Source organism: Pecten maximus, chromosome 14 (genome assembly GCF_902652985.1).
Source record: "Pecten maximus chromosome 14, xPecMax1.1, whole genome shotgun sequence".
Classification (NCBI taxonomy): domain Eukaryota; kingdom Metazoa; phylum Mollusca; class Bivalvia; order Pectinida; family Pectinidae; genus Pecten; species Pecten maximus.
In genome coordinates, this window is record NC_047028.1 from 5,254,495 (window position 1) to 5,276,146 (window position 21,652).

General features: G+C 38.2%; 1 protein-coding gene across 1 annotated transcript in view; it reads right to left on the bottom strand.

Annotated features, from left to right (window-relative positions):
* LOC117341996 (stimulated by retinoic acid gene 6 protein-like) overlaps window positions 1-19,207 on the bottom strand; it is a 33,322-nt gene extending 14,115 nt beyond the window's left edge. Inside the window, exons 1-7 of the mRNA XM_033903933.1 lie at window positions 18,909-19,207; window positions 9,267-9,378; window positions 7,913-7,973; window positions 6,721-6,803; window positions 6,295-6,428; window positions 848-1,014; window positions 100-302 (exon numbers count right to left, since the gene is read on the bottom strand). Coding sequence (XP_033759824.1) covers window positions 100-302; window positions 848-1,014; window positions 6,295-6,428; window positions 6,721-6,803; window positions 7,913-7,973; window positions 9,267-9,346 — 728 coding nt within the window. The 5' untranslated portion in view covers window positions 9,347-9,378; window positions 18,909-19,207. The remainder of the gene's footprint in view (window positions 1-99; window positions 303-847; window positions 1,015-6,294; window positions 6,429-6,720; window positions 6,804-7,912; window positions 7,974-9,266; window positions 9,379-18,908) is intronic.
* Between the last annotated feature and the right edge of the window lie 2,445 nt (window positions 19,208-21,652).

The window sequence follows — 21,652 nt, forward strand, 5'->3', positions numbered from 1 at the left end:
GGAATATGTACTACAGTGAAAATACTTTTACCTTGTAGGAAACACAGTTAATATATAGTTTTGCTCTATCAAATGGAGTAACTGCCAAATGTTGCTTACGGTTTTGGGGGTATGGGTTTTTCAAACAGTTTCCGGACGTGTAGACCAGAGTAGCAACTTCTAGCTTCCTCCTCGACATCACCTGACGTCACGATGTTTCGCCGACGAATACGCAGAATCAAACGAACCGGAAGACTAAAACACAGGTAAATCTGGCATAGGAATTCAGGGAAACCTCTAATGACCAGAAGTCCAATATCCAGCTAGAATGGGAATAAAAACATTTAATACTTTTTATGATAATTATGACTTTCGCCATTCAATTTAGAAACAGCAATGCACAATGTAATTATATTTTTGAAAGGAAACAAGACACATCGTAAAGATTCATTTTCCCGCACGAATTTAATACTGAGTACACAGAACTGATGATAAATCTCCGTGAAATTTAGATACATATCTGATGTCTCATTTTGTCCCTTCACCAAACTGAAAGAGTTTCATGCACAGAAATGTTGACATTCGCCTCCATTACCAATCATATAATTATAGCACCATTGACAAGTCCTAAAGGGACGATACAGCCTTCTGATTATATTTTTTATATTCTACCAAATACATACATGTACACATATCGTTTTCTTGATACACTAGTCGTTGAATTTTTATCTATTGAGAAGGTCACATTTCAGGATTTACGGTCGACTTCAAGTTTTCATTTCAACTTTTTTGTACTGATGCATTTTATTTGGATAAAATACGTACACAGTAGTAGTTAGGTTGATAAAATATGACGTGAAATACTTACAGAAGAAAGACCTTCACAGTGGAAAGTCTTCGCAAAGTTCATTCCCGTAATGGTCCAGGCGTAAAGAATACCTATGATATAACCTGGTATGGAATCCAAGGCCAGAGACAGGAACAAGGGGTAGTAGCCGACACCATAGATCAGCATGGACAACAACAGGATGAAAACTGAAATGGGTAACCAATAGTAGTTATATAACCGAGGGAAATACAACGAAGTTATCATCAACAGCGACAGAAACTGAAATTGGATCATAAATTATAGTAACACAACCGAGGGATATACATGAACAACGAAGTTATCATCAACAGCAACAGAAACTGAAATGAGATCATGAATGGCAGTGAAACAACCAAAGGAAATACAACGAAGTTATCATGAAGTTATCAATAGTGACAGAATGGAAATTAAAATGGGATCATAAATAAGAATAACACAAGCAAAGGAAATACAACGAAGTTACCACGAAGTTATCATCAACAGCGACAGAATTGAAACTGAAATGGGATCATAAATGGCGGTATCACAACAAAGGAATTGAAATGGGAAAGCATAATTTGGTAACAGCAACGAAATTGTAGCTGCATTATACAATCGGTATCTAAATGAGGAAATCAAGGTTGCACAAGAAATGATTACATATAATCACAAGCGAGATATCGAAAACTGAAATCTACAACACTGATCGCCATCAACAGCTACATAGTGAAAACTGAAATCAACAACACTGATCGCCATCACCAGCTACATAGTGAAAACTGAAATCTACAACACTGATCGCCATCAACAGCTACATAGTGAAAACTGAAATCAACAACACTGATCGCCATCACCAGCTACATAGTGAAAACTGAAATCTACAACACTGATCGCCATCACCAGCTACATAGTGAAAACTGAAATCTACAACACTGATCGTCATCAACAGCGAAATAGTGAAAACTGAAATCTACAACACTGATAGCCATCAACAGCTACATAGTGAAAACTGAAATCTACAACATTGATCGCCATCACCAGCTACATAGTGAAAACTGAAATCTACAACACTGATCGCCATCAACAGCTCCATAGCGAAAACTGAAATCTACAACATTGATCGCCATCACCAGCTACATAGTGAAAACTAAAAATCTACAACACTGACCGCCATCACCAGCTACATAGTGAAAACTGAAATCAACAACACTGATCGCCATCAACAGCTACATAGTGAAAACTGAAATCTACACGACTGATCGTCATGAACAGCTACATAGTGAAAACTGAAATCTACAACACTGATCGCCATCACCAGCTACATAGTGAAAACTGAAATCTACAACACTGATCGTCATGAACAGCTACATAGTGAAAACTGAAATCTACAACACTGATAGCCATCAACAGCTACATAGTGAAAACTGAAATCAACAACACTGATCGCCATCACCAGCTACATAGTGAAAACTGAAATCTACAACACTGATCGCCATCACCAGCTACATAGTGAAAACTGAAATCTACAACACTGATCGTCATCACCAGCTACATAGTGAAAACTGAAATCTACAACACTGATCGCCATCACCAGCTTCATAGTGAAAACTGAAAGCTACAACACTGATCGCCATCAACAGCTACATAGTGAAAACTGAAATCTACAACATTGATCGCCATCACCAGCTACATAGTGAAAACTAAAAATCTACAACACTGATCGCCATCAACAGCTACATAGTGAAAACTGAAATCTACAACATTGATCGCCATCACCAGCTACATAGTGAAAACTGAAATCTACAACACTGATCGCCATCACCAGCTACATAGTGAAAACTGAAATCTACAACACTGATCGCCATCACCAGCTACATAGTGAAAACTGAAATCTACAACACTGATCGCCATCACCAGCTACATAGTGAAAACTGAAATCTACAACACTGATCGTCATGAACAGCTACATAGTGAAAACTGAAATCTACAACACTGAAAGCCATCAACAGCTACATAGTGAAAACTGAAATCAACAACACTGATCGCCATCACCAGCTACATAGTGAAAACTGAAATCTACAACACTGATCGCCATCACCAGCTACATAGTGAAAACTGAAATCTACAACACTGATCGTCATCACCAGCTACATAGTGAAAACTGAAATCTACAACACTGATCGCCATCACCAGCTTCATAGTGAAAACTGAAAGCTACAACACTGATCGCCATCAACAGCTACATAGTGAAAACTGAAATCTACAACATTGATCGCCATCACCAGCTACATAGTGAAAACTGAAATCTACAACATTGATCGCCATCACCAGCTTCATAGTGAAAACTGAAATCTACAACACTGATCGCCATCAACAGCTACATAGTGAAAATCTACAACATTGATCGCCATCACCAGCTACATAGTGAAAACTAAAAATCTACAACACTGATCGCCATCAACAGCTACATAGTGAAAACTGAAATCTACAACATTGATCGCCATCACCAGCTACATAGTGAAAACTGAAATCTACAACACTGATCGCCATCACCAGCTACATAGTGAAAACTGAAATCTACAACACTGATCGCCATCACCAGCTACATAGTGAAAGCTGAAATCAACAACACTGATCGCGTTCAACAGCTACATAGTGAAAACTGAAATCTACAACATTGATCGTCATGAACAGCTACATAGTGAAAACTGAAATCTACAACACTGATAGCCATCAACAGCTACATAGTGAAAACTGAAATCTACAACACTGATCGCCATCACCAGCTTCATAGTGATAACTGAAATCTACAACACTGATCGCCATCAACAGCTCCATAGCGTAAACTGAAATCTACAACATTGATCGCCATCACCAGCTACATAGTGAAAACTAAAAATCTACAACACTGACCGCCATCACCAGCTACATAGTGAAAACTGAAATCAACAACACTGATCGCCATCAACAGCTACATAGTGAAAACTGAAATCTACAACACTGATCGTCATGAACAGCTACATAGTGAAAACTGAAATCTACAACACTGATAGCCATCAACAGCTACATAGTGAAAACTGAAATCAACAACACTGATCGCCATCACCAGCTACATAGTGAAAACTGAAATCTACAACACTGATCGCCATCACCAGCTACATAGTGAAAACTGAAATCTACAACACTGATCGTCATCACCAGCTACATAGTGAAAACTGAAATCTACAACACTGATCGCCATCACCAGCTACATAGTGAAAACTGAAATCTACAACACTGATCGTCATCACCAGCGAAATAGTGAAAACTGAAATCTACAACATTGATCGCCATCACCAGCTTCATAGTGAAAACTGAAATCTACAACACTGATCGCCATCAACAGCTACATAGTGAAAACTGAAATCTACAACATTGATCGCCATCACCAGCTACATAGTGAAAACTGAAATCTACAACATTGATCGCCATCAACAGCTACATAGTGAAAACTGAAATCTACAACATTGATCGCCATCACCAGCTACATAGTGAAAACTGAAATCTACAACACTGATCGCCATCACCAGCTACATAGTGAAAACTGAAATCTACAACACTGATCGCCATCACCAGCTACATAGTGAAAGCTGAAATCAACAACACTAATCGCGTTCAACAGCTACATAGTGAAAACTGAAATCTACAACATTGATCGCCATCACCAGCTACATAGTGAAAACTGAAATCTACAACACTGATCGTCATGAACAGCTACATAGTGAAAACTGAAATCTACAACACTGATAGCCATCAACAGCTACATAGTGAAAACTGAAATCAACAACACTGATCGCCATCACCAGCTACATAGTGAAAACTGAAATCTACAACACTGATCGCCATCACCAGCTACATAGTGAAAACTGAAATCTACAACACTGATCGTCATCACCAGCGAAATAGTGAAAACTGAAATCTACAACATTGATCGCCATCACCAGCTTCATAGTGAAAACTGAAATCTACAACACTGATCGCCATCAACAGCTACATAGTGAAAACTGAAATCTACAACATTGATCGCCATCACCAGCTACATAGTGAAAACTAAAAATCTACAACACTGATCGCCATCAACAGCTACATAGTGAAAACTGAAATCTACAACATTGATCGCCATCACCAGCTACATAGTGAAAACTGAAATCTACAACACTGATCGCCATCACCAGCGAAATAGTGAAAACTGAAATCTACAACACTGATCGCCATCACCAGCTACATAGTGAAAGCTGAAATCAACAACACTGATCGCGTTCAACAGCTACATAGTGAAAACTGAAATCTACAACATTGATCGTCATGAACAGCTACATAGTGAAAACTGAAATCTACAACACTGATAGCCATCAACAGCTACATAGTGAAAACTGAAATCTACAACACTGATCGCCATCACCAGCTTCATAGTGATAACTGAAATCTACAACACTGATCGCCATCAACAGCTCCATAGCGAAAACTGAAATCTACAACATTGATCGCCATCACCAGCTACATAGTGAAAACTAAAAATCTACAACACTGACCGCCATCACCAGCTACATAGTGAAAACTGAAATCAACAACACTGGTCGCCATCAACAGCTACATAGTGAAAACTGAAATCTACAACACTGATCGTCATGAACAGCTACATAGTGAAAACTGAAATCTACAACACTGATAGCCATCAACAGCTACATAGTGAAAACTGAAATCAACAACACTGATCGCCATCACCAGCTACATAGTGAAAACTGAAATCTACAACACTGATCGCCATCACCAGCTACATAGTGAAAACTGAAATCTACAACACTGATCGCCATCAACAGCTACATAGTGAAAACTGAAATCTACAACATTGATCGCCATCACCAGCTACATAGTGAAAACTAAAAATCTACAACACTGATCGCCATCAACAGCTACATAGTGAAAACTGAAATCTACAACATTGATCGCCATCACCAGCTACATAGTGAAAACTGAAATCTACAACACTGATCGCCATCACCAGCTACATAGTGAAAACTGAAATCTACAACACTGATCGCCATCACCAGCTACATAGTGAAAACTGAAATCTACAACACTGATCGCCATCACCAGCTACATAGTGAAAACTGAAATCAACAACACTGATCGCGTTCAACAGCTACATAGTGAAAACTGAAATCTACAACATTGATCGTCATGAACAGCTACATAGTGAAAACTGAAATCTACAACACTGATAGCCATCAACAGCTACATAGTGAAAACTGAAATCTACAACACTGATCGCCATCACCAGCTTCATAGTGATAACTGAAATCTACAACACTGATCGCCATCAACAGAATAAAAACAGAAATTTACATCACTTTAACAATGTCAACGTCACTGTACGTTTAATCGGTTGGACAAGTTTAACAATGTGTCTCCATGTATATGGTTCACACCTTTGAGGTAAAGTGGTCCTGTGTAGTCTATGGCATACTTCCCTTCGAAGATCACGCCTGAGCAGAGGTAAGCAATGGAGCCAAAGGCAGCGGCGTACGACACTCGATTGGAGCGTCCGATAACATCCTGGGGACTACAAAAGGCACGTATACTTTCCTGTAATACTACTAATTAGTTATACATGACGAAATCAATTTTATTTAAACAATGCTATTTGATACAGTCATTATGATTTATAAAAGAAATGATATTAAAGAAATAAATTTCATATCAAGAATGAGGATTACCCCCATTACCATTAATATAACTAGACCTTGCTTAAATGATCAAGAAAATAAGGGAAAATGTTTCATCTTCATAGCTGATACCATATACTTGTATAAATATGAATGCCTCCATGATAGGGTTGAAGGGAGATAACTTACTATACCAGGCCAGGCCTCCCGCCACAACAGTCTCTTTTAACATATCTCTTCTCTGTGAAGGCCAGTAGTATGGTGAAGATAACCTAAAGATAGGAGGATATGACGAGGTCAAACGAGAGGTGACGATATTTATCATGATCACGTGATCAACTTATTTTTGTATGTACCATTTATAAAGCGATGCAGGAACATCAGGTTTGTGGAGAGTTGATATGTTAAGTTGTGATAGGTACGTGTATATATCGCTTATGTGTTACCTTTGAAGGCAAAGGTCATATGCTAACCTAAAATAAACGCCAGTACAGCATGGAGAAGTTTTCTGGTCGGCGGAAAGTAGAATAACATGCTAGACGTATTCGGTCCTTATTGATATATTTTGTAATTCCAAAGTTACAACCTTAGTGTTCACTTTGACAACATGACATTACCTAGTCCTGACCTATGTTTGGCAGGACGCTTACCATTTCAGAACACCAGGCTAAATTTCTTAATCCCCTAAAAGTATACATATACAGATGTACATATGTACGAACATTTTTACTTTTCACTCTTTTCTATTTTGAGTTTGAATTTGGATTTCGTTAACATGGCGCTAGTCTGTGGGTAGTTTATAACATCTTTATGAAGCTGACATGGATAGGTGCACAATCTGTCCTGTACATATTTCAAGCATCGTTTACTTTTAGTCAAAACCCTGGAGATATTGGATGTTGAACACGGATTTATATATTCATTAAATTCAGATTTGATAGAAAATCTTTTGATGTTATTTAGATTACATTTATACGACCGATCCGGGAGCATGCAATTATCATACGGACGATATGTACTTAGGCAGAACTGGAGTCAATTCAACTTGAGTTGTAAGTATGATGATAAGTAAAAGAAGACACCTGCATCAACACATTATTTTTTAAATGCTTATTATAACAATTGCCTTTGTTATATTAATCGCTTATAACAACATTATATCCATAGCAGAGACAACAAAAACTTTCGACAAAAAAAAATTAATGATCAGCATCTAAATTTAAAATTCAGGTACTGTACATAACATGTCAGAATGGAATGATCCTCTGTAGAGGCTTCGCTTGTTGCCTTTGTGCTCAAATCTGCCCAATAACATATTCGGAAATGACATAGATTGACAATTCCCATGGGATTCATCAGGTTTGAGACACATTGTACGTACCGCGGGACCTAGCAGGACCAAGTAATACGTCTGGTGGCTCACAAGTTCCTCACATGATGGCCTAGGAAAAAGGATCACAAACAGTTCATTAATTTGATGCATAAAGTCGTTATAAATGGCAGGGCTATGATCACAAACATTTCATTAATTTGATGCATATAGTCGTTATAAATGACAGGACTATGATCACAAACAGTTCATTAATTTGGTGCATAAAGTCGTTATAAATGGCAGGGCTATGATCACAAACATTTCATTAATTTGGTGTATAAAGTCGTTATAAATGACAGAGCTATGATCACAAACAGTTCATTAATTTGGTGTATAAAGTCGTTATAAATGACAGGGCTATGATCACAAACAGTTCATTAATTTGGTGCATATAGTCGTTATAAATGACAGGGCTACGATCACAAACATTTCATTAATTTGGTGTATAAAGTCGTTATAAATGACAGGGCTATGATCACAAACAGTTCATTAATTTGGTGCATATAGTCGTTATAAATGACAGGACTATGATCACAAACAGTTCATTCATTTGGTTTATATAGTCGTTATAAATGACAGGGCTATGATCACAAACAGTTCATTAATTTGGTGCATAAAGTCGTTATAAATGGCAGGGCTATGATCACAAACAGTTCATTAATTTGGTGCATATAGTCGTTATAAATGACAGGGCTATGATCACAAACAGTTCATTAATTTGGTGTATAAAGTCGTTATAAATGACAGGGCTATGATCACAAACAGTTCATTAATTTGGTGCATATAGTCGTTATAAATGACAGGACTATGATCACAAACAGTTCATTCATTTGGTTTATATAGTCGTTATAAATGACAGAGCTATGATCACAAACAGTTCATTAATTTGGTGTATAAAGTCGTTATAAATGGCAGGGCTATGATCACAAACAGGTCATTAATTTGGTGCATATAGTCGTTATAAATGACAGGGCTATGATCACAAACAGTTCATTAATTTGGTGCATATAGTCGTTATAAATGACAGGGCTATGATCACAAACAGTTCATTCATTTGGTTTATATAGTCGTTATAAATGACAGGGCTTTGATCACAAACAGTTCATTAATTTGGTAATTATAGTCGTTATAAATGACAAACTGTTCATTAATTTGGTGTATATAGTCGTTATAAATGACAGGGCTTTGTTTGAAAACATCGTATATAAATGTAGCATGTTTTTTTTCCTGTAGATGAATGCCTATTTCTTACTTAATTGTATGTTACCCTGATTCATATGTCCTAAAAAGAGAGTACAGCTATGTTTCACTTGTATAGGTTATAAATTGTTTTTGTTTGGAAAATTTAACAACTCTAACTCACTCATCATCTTCACTACTAGTATTGCCTTCTTCAAATATCCGCTCGAGTTCTCCAAACCCTTCTAAAAATCCCAGCGACATCTTTCTTTTTCAAATTGGATATTCAACGGAATCTAAAAAGATAAAAAGATAAATAAATAAATAAATAGATCAATAAATAATAATAAAAGGCTGTGTCACTTACATAGCTCTCGTGTAATTACAAGATTAAAATTCAGTGAGATTGACTTGTTTCTTTTGTGAAATGTTCTCCATATTTCAGATATACACAGTTAACGTAATATCTGTTCAGTTGTGTGATCAAAAACATCGTGCAGACATCGTGCGCACAAATGTTCGATGTGCGATACAAACCGCACAACTGTGCAATGTAAACCGCACAGCTAACGATTGGTTTATAAATATTACAAAATTATACGATACGAAAACATATACGAAAAAAATAAAAATAATGATATAAGATGGTCGCTAATATATATACGTGCTGCATAACAATTGTTTTCATTCATGGAGCACATATGACCTGTTATTTTTTGCCATTAAAGTACCGTCATTTTGTCTCGTAAGTATTCGTGATGTTTTCGACGGCCTGTTAATACAGTGTACGTGAATATACATCTACATGTATAGAAAATAATAGGTAGACGGACTCCACTACGATTATACTTAACACTTTAACTACATATAATATGTATTTCTAAACAAAAAAGATAGGTATGTTTCTATTCAAAATAAGTCGTTTTAACTGTTGTTTATTTCTACATGTATGAAATATCCCGTATATATTCTCGCCGAATACAGATTTCTTCGACTTTCCTAGACTTAGAGGTGTCATAGACGACGTCCGAGCAAATTATATAAAGATCTTTAAAAATAATTTAGATAACTTCTTTAATTATACATCGGTATTTATTTTCATTCCTAATAACTATTGAATATATTTCAACAAAAAATTGGTAATTACCTGTCTCGTAAAATGTTAATCGTTGTATATCTTTTACAATCGTTCCACACGTTTAAATAATTAGATGATACATTCCTCATTTTATATCGACCACGATACCTATCGCACATGTACCGTTCCAATCGCCCATCGTGCGCACATTTTCCTGCACGATCCGTATCGGACATATCGCACATCGTGCAGACACCGTGCAGACATCGTGCGCACATAGGACATCGTGGAACGTTGTGCGATCACATAACTGTAGCATAATACTCATTGCACTGACCATATGCTATTCAGGTAACATTATACTATTGTCTGGTTTACAGGAAGTTATTCCACCATTAGTAAATCCTGATAATGGAAATGTTGAACTTGATGATACTGAAAAATCTAATATATTGAATAATTATTTTTGCTCTATTTCAACTATAGGTGATAGGGATATTCCATTACCCACATTTAACTGTAGAACAAATTCTTACCTTGATTCTCTTGTTATTCGATTTGATGAGATTTGTGATATCTTAAAAATTCTCAGATTAGGAAAAGCATCTGGTCACGATAGTATAAGCCACCACATGTTAAAATACACTGCAAATTCCGTATGTAAGCCATTGGCAATTCTTTTTAATATGTCATTAAACCAAAATGTTTTTCCTACTATTTGGAAGAAAGGAATTGTTTTACCCTTATTTAAAAAGGGGGACAGACATGTGGTGTCCAATTATCGCCCTATTACTTTGTTATCATGTATCGGTAAAGTTTTCGAAAGAGTAGTTTTCAAGTATATTTATAATTACTTCCTTGATAGCTCCTTATTTTATGAAAAACAATCTGGTTTTATGTCTTGTCATTCTACAGTACACCAACTAATAGAAATGTACCATAATATATGTTGTTCTCTTGAGGAAAAAAACACACCTGTCTTATTTTTTGTGATATATCAAAAGCATTCGACCGTGTATGGCACAAGGGTTTATTGATTAAATTAGAAGCATATGGCATTAGAGGTAATCTATTACGTTGGTTAAAAAATTATATATCGGGACGGCAGCAACAAGTTTTAGTAAAAAATGTATATTCTGATCAAGGCTCTACAAATGCAGGTGTTCCTCAGGGAAGTGTCTTGGGACCACTTTTGTTTTTAATTTACATAAATGATATTGTTGATAATCTGACTAGTGTTTCACGTTTATTTGCCGATGATACTTCCTTGATGTTTTCTTCATCATCTTGTGAAGATATTCAACGATCTTTAGATAGTGATTTACAGAAACTTAATCAATGGTCCCAAGACTGGCTTACTAAATTCAACCCACAAAAAACTGATGTATTATTCATAACAAATTCCAAAAACGTGCCACTTATGCAACTTACTTTTGGGAATGAAATTTTGAATTGTGTTGAAAACCATAGACATTTAGGTGTAACTTTTAGTTCAGATGCAAAGTGGTCTCTACATACAAAAAAATGTATATCAGAAATCCAAAAAGCTTTTATGAAAAAAATATCGGTATTAAGAAAATTTAAATATTTGTTGAATAAAAAGACACTATTGCGGACATACAAAGTATTTGTGCTGCCAGTATTAGAATATGCATGTGAAGTATGGGATGGTTGTTCTCTGACAGACGTAAACAAGCTCGAGCAAGTCCAACTAGAAGCAGCAAGAGTTATCACAGGCATGCCTTCTTTTTCTAGTAAACAATCTCTATATAAAGAATCCCAACTTCAACCATTATCAGAAAGAAGAAAATTAAAGAAACTTTCACTTATGTATAAACTTCATAATAATCTTACTCCTTCTTATTTAAGTAATCTACTTCCTCCAAGAGTAGGGAAGCGTAATATGTATAATGTCAGAAATAACCAAAACTACACTGTCCAAAATTATAGATTATCCATTTCTTATGAATCTTTTTTTCCGTCTGCTGTTAGGTTATGGAACAATTTACCAATCGATGTCAGAGAGCAACCATCCGTCAATTGTTTTAAATCTAAAATCCAACACAACCTTGACGCGTTGCCTTTATTTTATCATGTAGGAAACAGAAAATTAAATGTTTTACATACAAGGTTGCGACATGCTTGTAGCAGTTTAAAATATGATTTGTTTCGAGTTAATATAATTAATGACCCATCATGTGAATGTGGAAATGAATGTGAAAATGTTGTGCATTATTTTTTAGAATGTATATTATATAGAAGACAACGTGAAATTTTATTCAACAACATTTCTCCATATTGTAATGTCACAATCAATGTTGTTCTTTGTGGTTCTCCAAACCTGTCAGACGAGCAAAACGGATATATTTTTAAATCCGTACAGACCTATATCAAAAATAGTGATCGGTTCTAAGGTCACTTAAAAATAATTCACTTCAATAGATCCCCCCCCCCCCCCCCCCCCCCCCCCCCCCTTTTTTTTTTTTTGTTTGTTATTGCTCTCTCCTTCCTGGCTTTTCAGCTCTCCTTTTCTTAACAAATATCTAACTCTAGAAAACTTAATTGATGATAGTGTATATTATTGTAGATATGTTATCAATATACAATGTATTTTGGGAGAAGGCGTTTCTAAGTTAAGATAACTTGTGCCTTATCCTTGTTGTTATATTGAACAATAAAAAATATGTTTAAAAAAAGGTAATATTAAGGCGTTCAACATCAATACAGTGGCGATTATAATGTTAACTAAGTAATAACAATATATATATAAAATTAATCATCAAATGAGAGTAGTACTAAGTACGGACTATACCGGATTGTGACAATAACAGGGTGTAGTACTAAGTACGGACTATACCGGACTGTGACAATAACAGGGTGTAGTACTAAGTACGGACTATACCGGATTGTGACAATAACAGGGTGTAGTACTAAGTACGGACTATACCGGACTGTGACAATAACAGGGTGTAGTACTAAGTACGGATTATAACGGGTTGTGACAATAACAGGGTGTAGTACTAAGTACGGACTATACCGACTGTGACAATAACAGGGTGTAGTACTAAGTACGGACTATACCGGACTGTGGCAATAACAGGATGTAGTACTTAGTACGGATTATAACGGGTTGTGACAATAACAGGGTGTAGTACTAAGTACGGACTATACCGGACTGTGACAATAACGGGGTGTAGTACTAAGTACGGACTATACCGGACAGTGACAATAACAGGGTGTAGTACTAAGTACGGACTATACCGGACTGTGACAATAACAGGATGTAGTACTAAGTACGGACTATACCGGACTGTGACAATAACAGGGTGTAGTACTAAGTACGGACTATACCGGACTGTGACAATAACAGGATGTAGTACTAAGTACGGACTGTACCGGACTGTGGCAATAATAGGATGTAGTACTAAGTACGGACTATACCGGATTGTGACAATAACAGGGTGTAGTACTAAGTACGGACTATACCGGACAGTGACAATAACAGGGTGTTGTACTAAGTACGAACTATACCGGACAGTGACAATAACAGGGTGTACTGTAGTACTAAGTACGGACTATACCGGACTGTTACAATAACAGGGTGTAGTACTAAGTACGGACAATACCGGATTGTGACAATAACAGGGTGTAGTACTAAGTACGGACTATACCGGACTGTGACAATAACAGGGTGTTGTACTAAGTACGGACTATACCGGACTGTGACAATAACAGGGTGTTGTACTAAGTACGGACTATACCGGACTGTGACAATAACAGGGTGTTGTACTAAGTACGGACTATACCGGACTGTGACAATAACAGGGTGTTGTACTAAGTACGGACTATACCGGATTGTGACAATAACAGGGTGTAGTACTAAGTACGGACTATACCGGACTGTGACAATAACAGGGTGTAGTACTAAGTACGGACTATACCGGACTGTGACAATAACAGGGTGTAGTACTAAGTACGGACTATACCGGATTGTGACAATAACAGGGTGTAGTACTAAGTACGGAGTATACCGGACTGTGATAATAACAGGGTGTAGTACTAAGTACGGACTATACCGGACTGTGACAATAACAGGGTGTAGTACTAAGTACGGACTATACCGGACAGTGACAATAACAGGGTGTAGTACTAAGTACGGACTATACCGGATTGTGATAATAACAGGGTGTAGTACTAAGTACGGAGTATACCGGACTGTGATAATAACAGGGTGTAGTACTAAGTACGGAGTATACCGGATTGTGACAATAACAGGGTGTAGTACTAAGTACGGAGTATACCGGACTGTGACAATAACAGGGTGTAGTACTAAGTACGGACTATACCGGACTGTGACAATAACAGGGTGTAGTATTAAGTACGGACTATACCGGATTGTGACAATAACAGGGTGTAGTACTTAGTACGGAGTATACCGGACTGTGACAATAACAGGGTGTAATACTAAGTACGAACTATACCGGATTGTGACAATAACAGGGTGTAATACTAAGTACGGACTATACCGGACAGTGACAATAACAGGGTGTAGTACTAAGTACGGACTATACCGGACTGTGACAATAACAGGGTGTAGTACTAAGTACGGACTATACCGGACTGTGACCATAACAGGGTGTAGTACTAAGTACGGACTATACCGGACTGTGACAATAACAGGGTGTAGTACTAAGTACGGACTATACCGGATTGTAACAATAACAGGGTGTAGTACTAAGTACGGACTATACCGGACTGTGACGATAACAGGATGTAGTACTAAGTACGGACTATACCGGATTGTTACAATAACAGGGGGTAGTACTAAGTACGGACTATACCGGACTGTGACAATAACAGGGTGTAGTACTAAGTACGGACTGTACCGGACTGTGACAATAACAGGGTGTAGTACTAAGTACGGACTATACCGGGTTGTGACAATAACAGGGTGTAGAACTAAGTACGGACTATACCGGATTGTAACAATAACAGGGTGTAGTACTAAGTACGGACTATACCGGACAGTGACAATAACAGGGTGTAGTACTAAGTACGGACTACACCCCTCCCCTGTATAAACCCCATCCCTCCTGTAGCCAATATCAACCCTCCTGAATCCACTTGAACTTCCTTTGTATCCACCTGAACTTTTCCTGTATCCACATGAACCCATTTCTGTATCCACACCCCTCCTGTATCCACATCCCTTTTGTATCCACACCCCTCCTGTATCCACACCCCTCCTGTATCCACACCCCTCCTGTATCCACACCCCTCCTGTATCAATCCCACTCCTGTATACACACCCCTCCTGTATCCACACCCCTCCTGTATCCACACCCCTCCTGTATCCATACCCCTCCTGTATCAATCCCACCCCTCCTGTATCCACACCCCTCCTGCATCAATCCCACTCCTGCATCCACACCCTACCTGTTTCCACACCCCTCCTGTATCCACACCCCTCCTGTATCAATCCCACTCCTGTATCCACACCCCTCCTGTATCCACACCCCTCCTGTATCAATCCCACCCTTCCTGTTTGCACACCCCTCCTGTATCCACACCCCTCCTGTATCCACACCCCTCCTGTATCCACACCCCTCCTGTATCAATCCCACCCCTCCTGTTTCCACACCCCTCCTGTATCCACACCCCTCCTGTATCCACACCCCTCCTGTATCCACACCCCTCCTGTATCCACACCCCTCCTGTATCCACACCCCTCCTGTTTCCACACCCCTCCTGTATCAATCCCACCCCTCCTGTTTCCACATCCCTCCAGTATCCACACCCCTCCTGTATCCACACCCCTCCTGTTTCCACACCCCTCCTGTATCCACACCCCTCCTGTATCCACACCCCTCCTGTATCCACACCCATCCTGTTTCCACACCCCTCCTGTTTCCACACCCCTCCTGTTTCCACACCCCTCCTGTTTCCACACCCCTCCTGTATCCACACCCCTCCTGTTTCCACACCCCTCCTGTTTCCACACCCCTCCTGTATCAATCCCACTCCTGTATCCACACCCCTCCTGTATCCACACCCCTCCTGTATCCACACCCCTCCTGTATCCACACCCCTCCTGTATCAATCCCACCCCTCCTGTATCCACACCCCTCCTGTATCAATCCCACTCCTGCATCCACACCCCTCCTGTATCCACACCCCTCCTGTTTCCACACCCCTCCTGTATCCACACCCCTCCTGTATCAATCCCACTCCTGTATCCACACCCCTCCTGTATCCACACCCCTCCTGTATCAATCCCACCCCTCCTGTTTCCACACCCCTCCTGTTTCCACACCCCTCCTGTATCCACACCCCTCCTGTATCCACACCCCTCCTGTATCAATCCCACTCCTGCATCCACACCCCACCTGTATCCACACCCCTCCTGTATCCACACCCCTCCTGTATCCACACCCTCCTGTTTCCACACCCCTCCTGTATCCACACCATTCCTGTATCCACACCCCTCCTGTATCCACACCCCTCCTGTATCCACACCCTCCTGTTTGCACACCCCTCCTGTATCAATCCCACCCCTCCTGTTTGCACACCCCTCCTGTATCAATCCCACTCCTCCTGTATCCATACCCCTCCTGTTTCTACACCCCCCCCCCCCCTGTATCCACACCCCTCCTATATCCACACCCCTCCTGTTTCCACACCCCTCCTGTATCAACACCCCTCCTGTATCCACACCCCTCCTGTATCCACACCCCTCCTGTATCCACACCCCTCCTGTATCCACACCCCTCCTGTATCCACACCCTCCTGTTTCCACAACCCCCTCCTGTATCCACACCCCTCCTGTATCACACACCCTCCTGTTTCCACACCCCCTCCTGTATCCACCCCCTCCTGTATCCACACCCCTCCTATATCCACACCCCTCCTATATCCACACCCCTCCTGTATACACACCCTCCTGTATCCACACCCCTCCTATATCCACACCCTTCCTGTATCCACACCCCTCCTGTATACACACCCCTCCTGTATCCACATCCCTCCTGTATCCACACCCCTCCTGTATCCACACCCCTCCTGTATCCACACCCCCCTCCTGTATCCACCCCCTCCTGTGTCCACACCCTCCTGTATCCACACCCCTCCTGTATCCACACCACACCTGTATCCACACCCCTCCTGTTTCCACACCCTCCTATATCCACACCCCTCCTATATCCACACCCATCCTGTATCCACACCCTCCTGTTTCCACACCCCCTCCTGTATCCACACCCCTCCTATATCCACACCCCTCCTATATCCACACCCCTCCTGTATCCACATCCCTCCTATATCCACACCCCTCCTATATCCACACCCCTCCTATATCCACACCCCTCCTGTATCCACACCCTCCTGTTTCCACACCCTCTCCTGTATCCACACCCCTCCTATATCCACACCCCTCCTATATCCACACCCCTCCTGTATCCACACCCATCCTGTATCCACACCCCTCCTATATCCACATCCCTCCTGTATCCACACCCATCCTGTATCCACACCCCTCCTATATCCACATCCCTCCTATATCCACTCCCCTCCTGTATCCACTCCCCTCCTGTATCAATCCCACTCCTCCTGAAGCCACCTCAATCCTCCTCTATCCACGATGAAACTATCTTGGCATCACACAATAAAACGAGTCCATACAATTTTTTTTTGCGGGACAAATATATAAAGGTCTAGAAGAACTATCCTCCTCCGAATATGCAATAAATGCATACTATCAGGATATACAGAGAGATGTCTACAGAGAGAGGAGCTTAATGAGACAATAAGGTCACAATTTTACCATTAGACTTAAGGCAACGCAATAGCTTAATTAGTCTGCATAGGTAAACAGGGTCTCTTTCCTTAAATCGTGTAATATTTCCCTTCTAGTATTTTAAATAATGAGTTTCCTTATAAGTAAATGTAAGGAACTTTGATAAACTGAGGCCAGTATAATGGGCGCAGTGTCGTCTTCTCCGGGAACCAGTTTAAGGGTTAATATCGACGTTGGATCATAAAAGGTACCGACAAGGCGTGTACATATCATATCTATATATTTACACCTATTCTACTCTTAGTAAAACTCGGTTAATAAGATTAATAAACCGTTGTTAATTATCCTATGGAAGTCAAATATCACTTATCGCTATCGTATCACTACTCTGAACAGCTAGTTTACAGAGTTTAAGTTGTGACCATCTGTTGTATCTTACACGTAATTACATTAAGGCTATCATAATGTATATAATATATATATATACAGTCATGGTTTAGTTATGCAGTAGTAAATACTTCAAAAGAATTGTGCCTCTAGCGACGAGACCTCTTACTAAACAGAACAATACCTGACCCAGATCATTGATTGTTATGACCGGGTGTGGCCAGTCCTATCCAGGGGGATTAATTCAAAGCCGAACAACAGAAACATGTTTGCTGCAAAAACCAAAGCAATGGTCATCAACAGGTTCACAGTTGTACATAGCTTTGTCGCAAGACAACATGCAATGAACTGTCACTATATCATAGAAAATTATCTAAATCCATGTTAGCATAGAAACATGTAAGGTGTACATTGTTTACATGGTGAAGCGAGCGAGTTTTATTGTCGTACATACCGTGGTATGTGGTACCGGTAAGGCGTTGGTCGTAGGAATCTTACCCCTGTATGTCGTGGACAGATATACCGATAGTTCGTATATTATAATAAAACACGATATAACACTGACTTACCTGTACACCAGACTGTTCAGACAAGCGCCATGTTTTCCATTGATTGGTTCGAGCGTGTAATATCAGGCTGGTTTTAAGGTTGACCTACTTCAGCGGGGTGGATCTATAAATAACTATACTGCTTATAATTACTGATCATTATATATGACTAACATTAATCCAGCTGGACAATCCCTGTGGCGAGCGGGTGTGGGTGTGTGGGTAACAGACCTTTTCTTCAGTGTAAGGCGTACACAATGTGTGTACCATGTAGGCGGGCAAAGTGAAGGGTATGTGTACATATAACCTGTTTTGGTTACAAAGGCTTTTACTATGTTTAGGTATTGCGACATATATGTACACTTTGTATATATATATACATGTATAGCTGTAGTACAGAGACCTATATAGTATATCTGTAGTACAGAGACCTATATGGTATACATGTATCTGTAATACAGAGACCTATATGGTATATATATATAATGCAGAGACCTATATGATATATCTGTAATACAGAGACCTATATAGTATATATATATAATACAGAGACCTATATGGTATATATATATATAATACAGAGACCTATATGATATATCTGTAATACAGAGACCTATATAGTATATCTGTAATACAGAGATCTATACGGTATATCTGTGATACAGAGACCTATATGGTATATATCTGTAACACGGAGACCTATATAGTATATATATAATACAGAGACCTTTATAGTATATATATAATACAGAGACCTATATGGTATATATATAATACAGAGACCTATATAGTATATATATAATACAGAGACCTATATAGTATATATATAATACAGAGACCTATATGGTATATATCTGTAACACAGAGACCTATATAGTATATATATAATACAGAGACCTATATGGTATATATCTGTAACACAGAGACCTATATAGTATATATATATATAATACAGAGACCTATATGGTATATATATATATAATACAGAGACCTATATAGTATATATATATATAATACAGAGACCTATATGGTATATATATAATACAGAGACCTATATAGTATATATATAATACAGAGACCTATATGGTATATATATAATACAGAGACCTATATGGTATATATATAATACAGAGACCTATATGATATATCTGTAATACAGAGACCTATATGATATATCTGTAATACAGAGACCTATATGATATATCTGTAATACAGAGACCTATATGATATATCTGTAATACAGAGACCTATATGATATATCTGTAATACAGAGACCTATATGGTATATATCTGTAATACAGAGACCTATATGGTATATATCTGTAATACAGAGACCTATATGATATATCTGTAATACAGAGACCTATATGGTATATATCTGTAATACAGAGACCTATATGATATATATCTGTAATACAGAGACCTATATGATATATCTGTAATACAGAGACCTATATGATATATCTGTAATACAGAGACCTATATGGTATATATCTGTAATACAGAGACCTATATGATATATCTGTAATACAGAGACCTATATGGTAGATATATATAATACAGAGACCTATATGATATATCTGTAATACAGAGACCTATATGATATATATATATAATACAGAGACCTATATGATATATCTGTAATACAGAGACCTATATGATATATCTGTAATACAGAGACCTATATGATATATCTGTAATACAGAGACCTATATGATATATCTGTAATACAGAGACCTATATGGTATATATCTGTAATACAGAGACCTATATGGTATATATCTGTAATACAGAGACCTATATAGTATATATATATAATACAGAGACCTATATGATATATCTGTAATACAGAGACCTATATGGTACATGTATATATCTGTAATACAGAGACCTATATGGTATACATGTATCTGTAATACAGAGACCTATATGGTATATATATAATACAGAGACCTATATGATATATCTGTAATACAGAGACCTATATGATATATCTGTAATACAGAGACCTATATGGTATATATATAATACAGAGACCTATATGGTAGATATATATAATACAGAGACCTATATGGTATATATATATAATACAGAGACCTATATGGTATATATATAATACAGAGACCTATATGGTATATATATATAATACAGAGACCTATATAGTATATATATATAATACAGAGACCTATATGGTATATATATAATACAGAGACCTATATGGTATATCTGTAATACAGAGACCTATATGGTATATATATATAATACAGAGACCTATATGATATATCTGTAATACATAGACCTATATGGTATATCTGTAATACAGAGACCTATATGATATATCTGTAATACAGAGACCTATATGGTATATATATATAATACAGAGACCTATATGATATATCTGTAATACAGAGACCTATATGATATATCTGTAATACAGAGACCTATATGGTATATATATAATACAGAGACCTATATGGTAGATATATATAATACAGAGACCTATATGATATATCTGTAATACAGAGACCTATATGGTATATCTGTAATACAGAGATCTATACGGTATATATATAATACAGAGACCTATATGGTATATATATAATACAGAGACCTATATGATATATCTGTAATACAGAGACCTATATGGTATATACAATTGTATATATAATACAGAGACCTATATGGTATATATCTGTAATACAGAGACCTATATGGTATATACAATTGTATATATAATACAGAGACCTATATGATATATCTGTAAT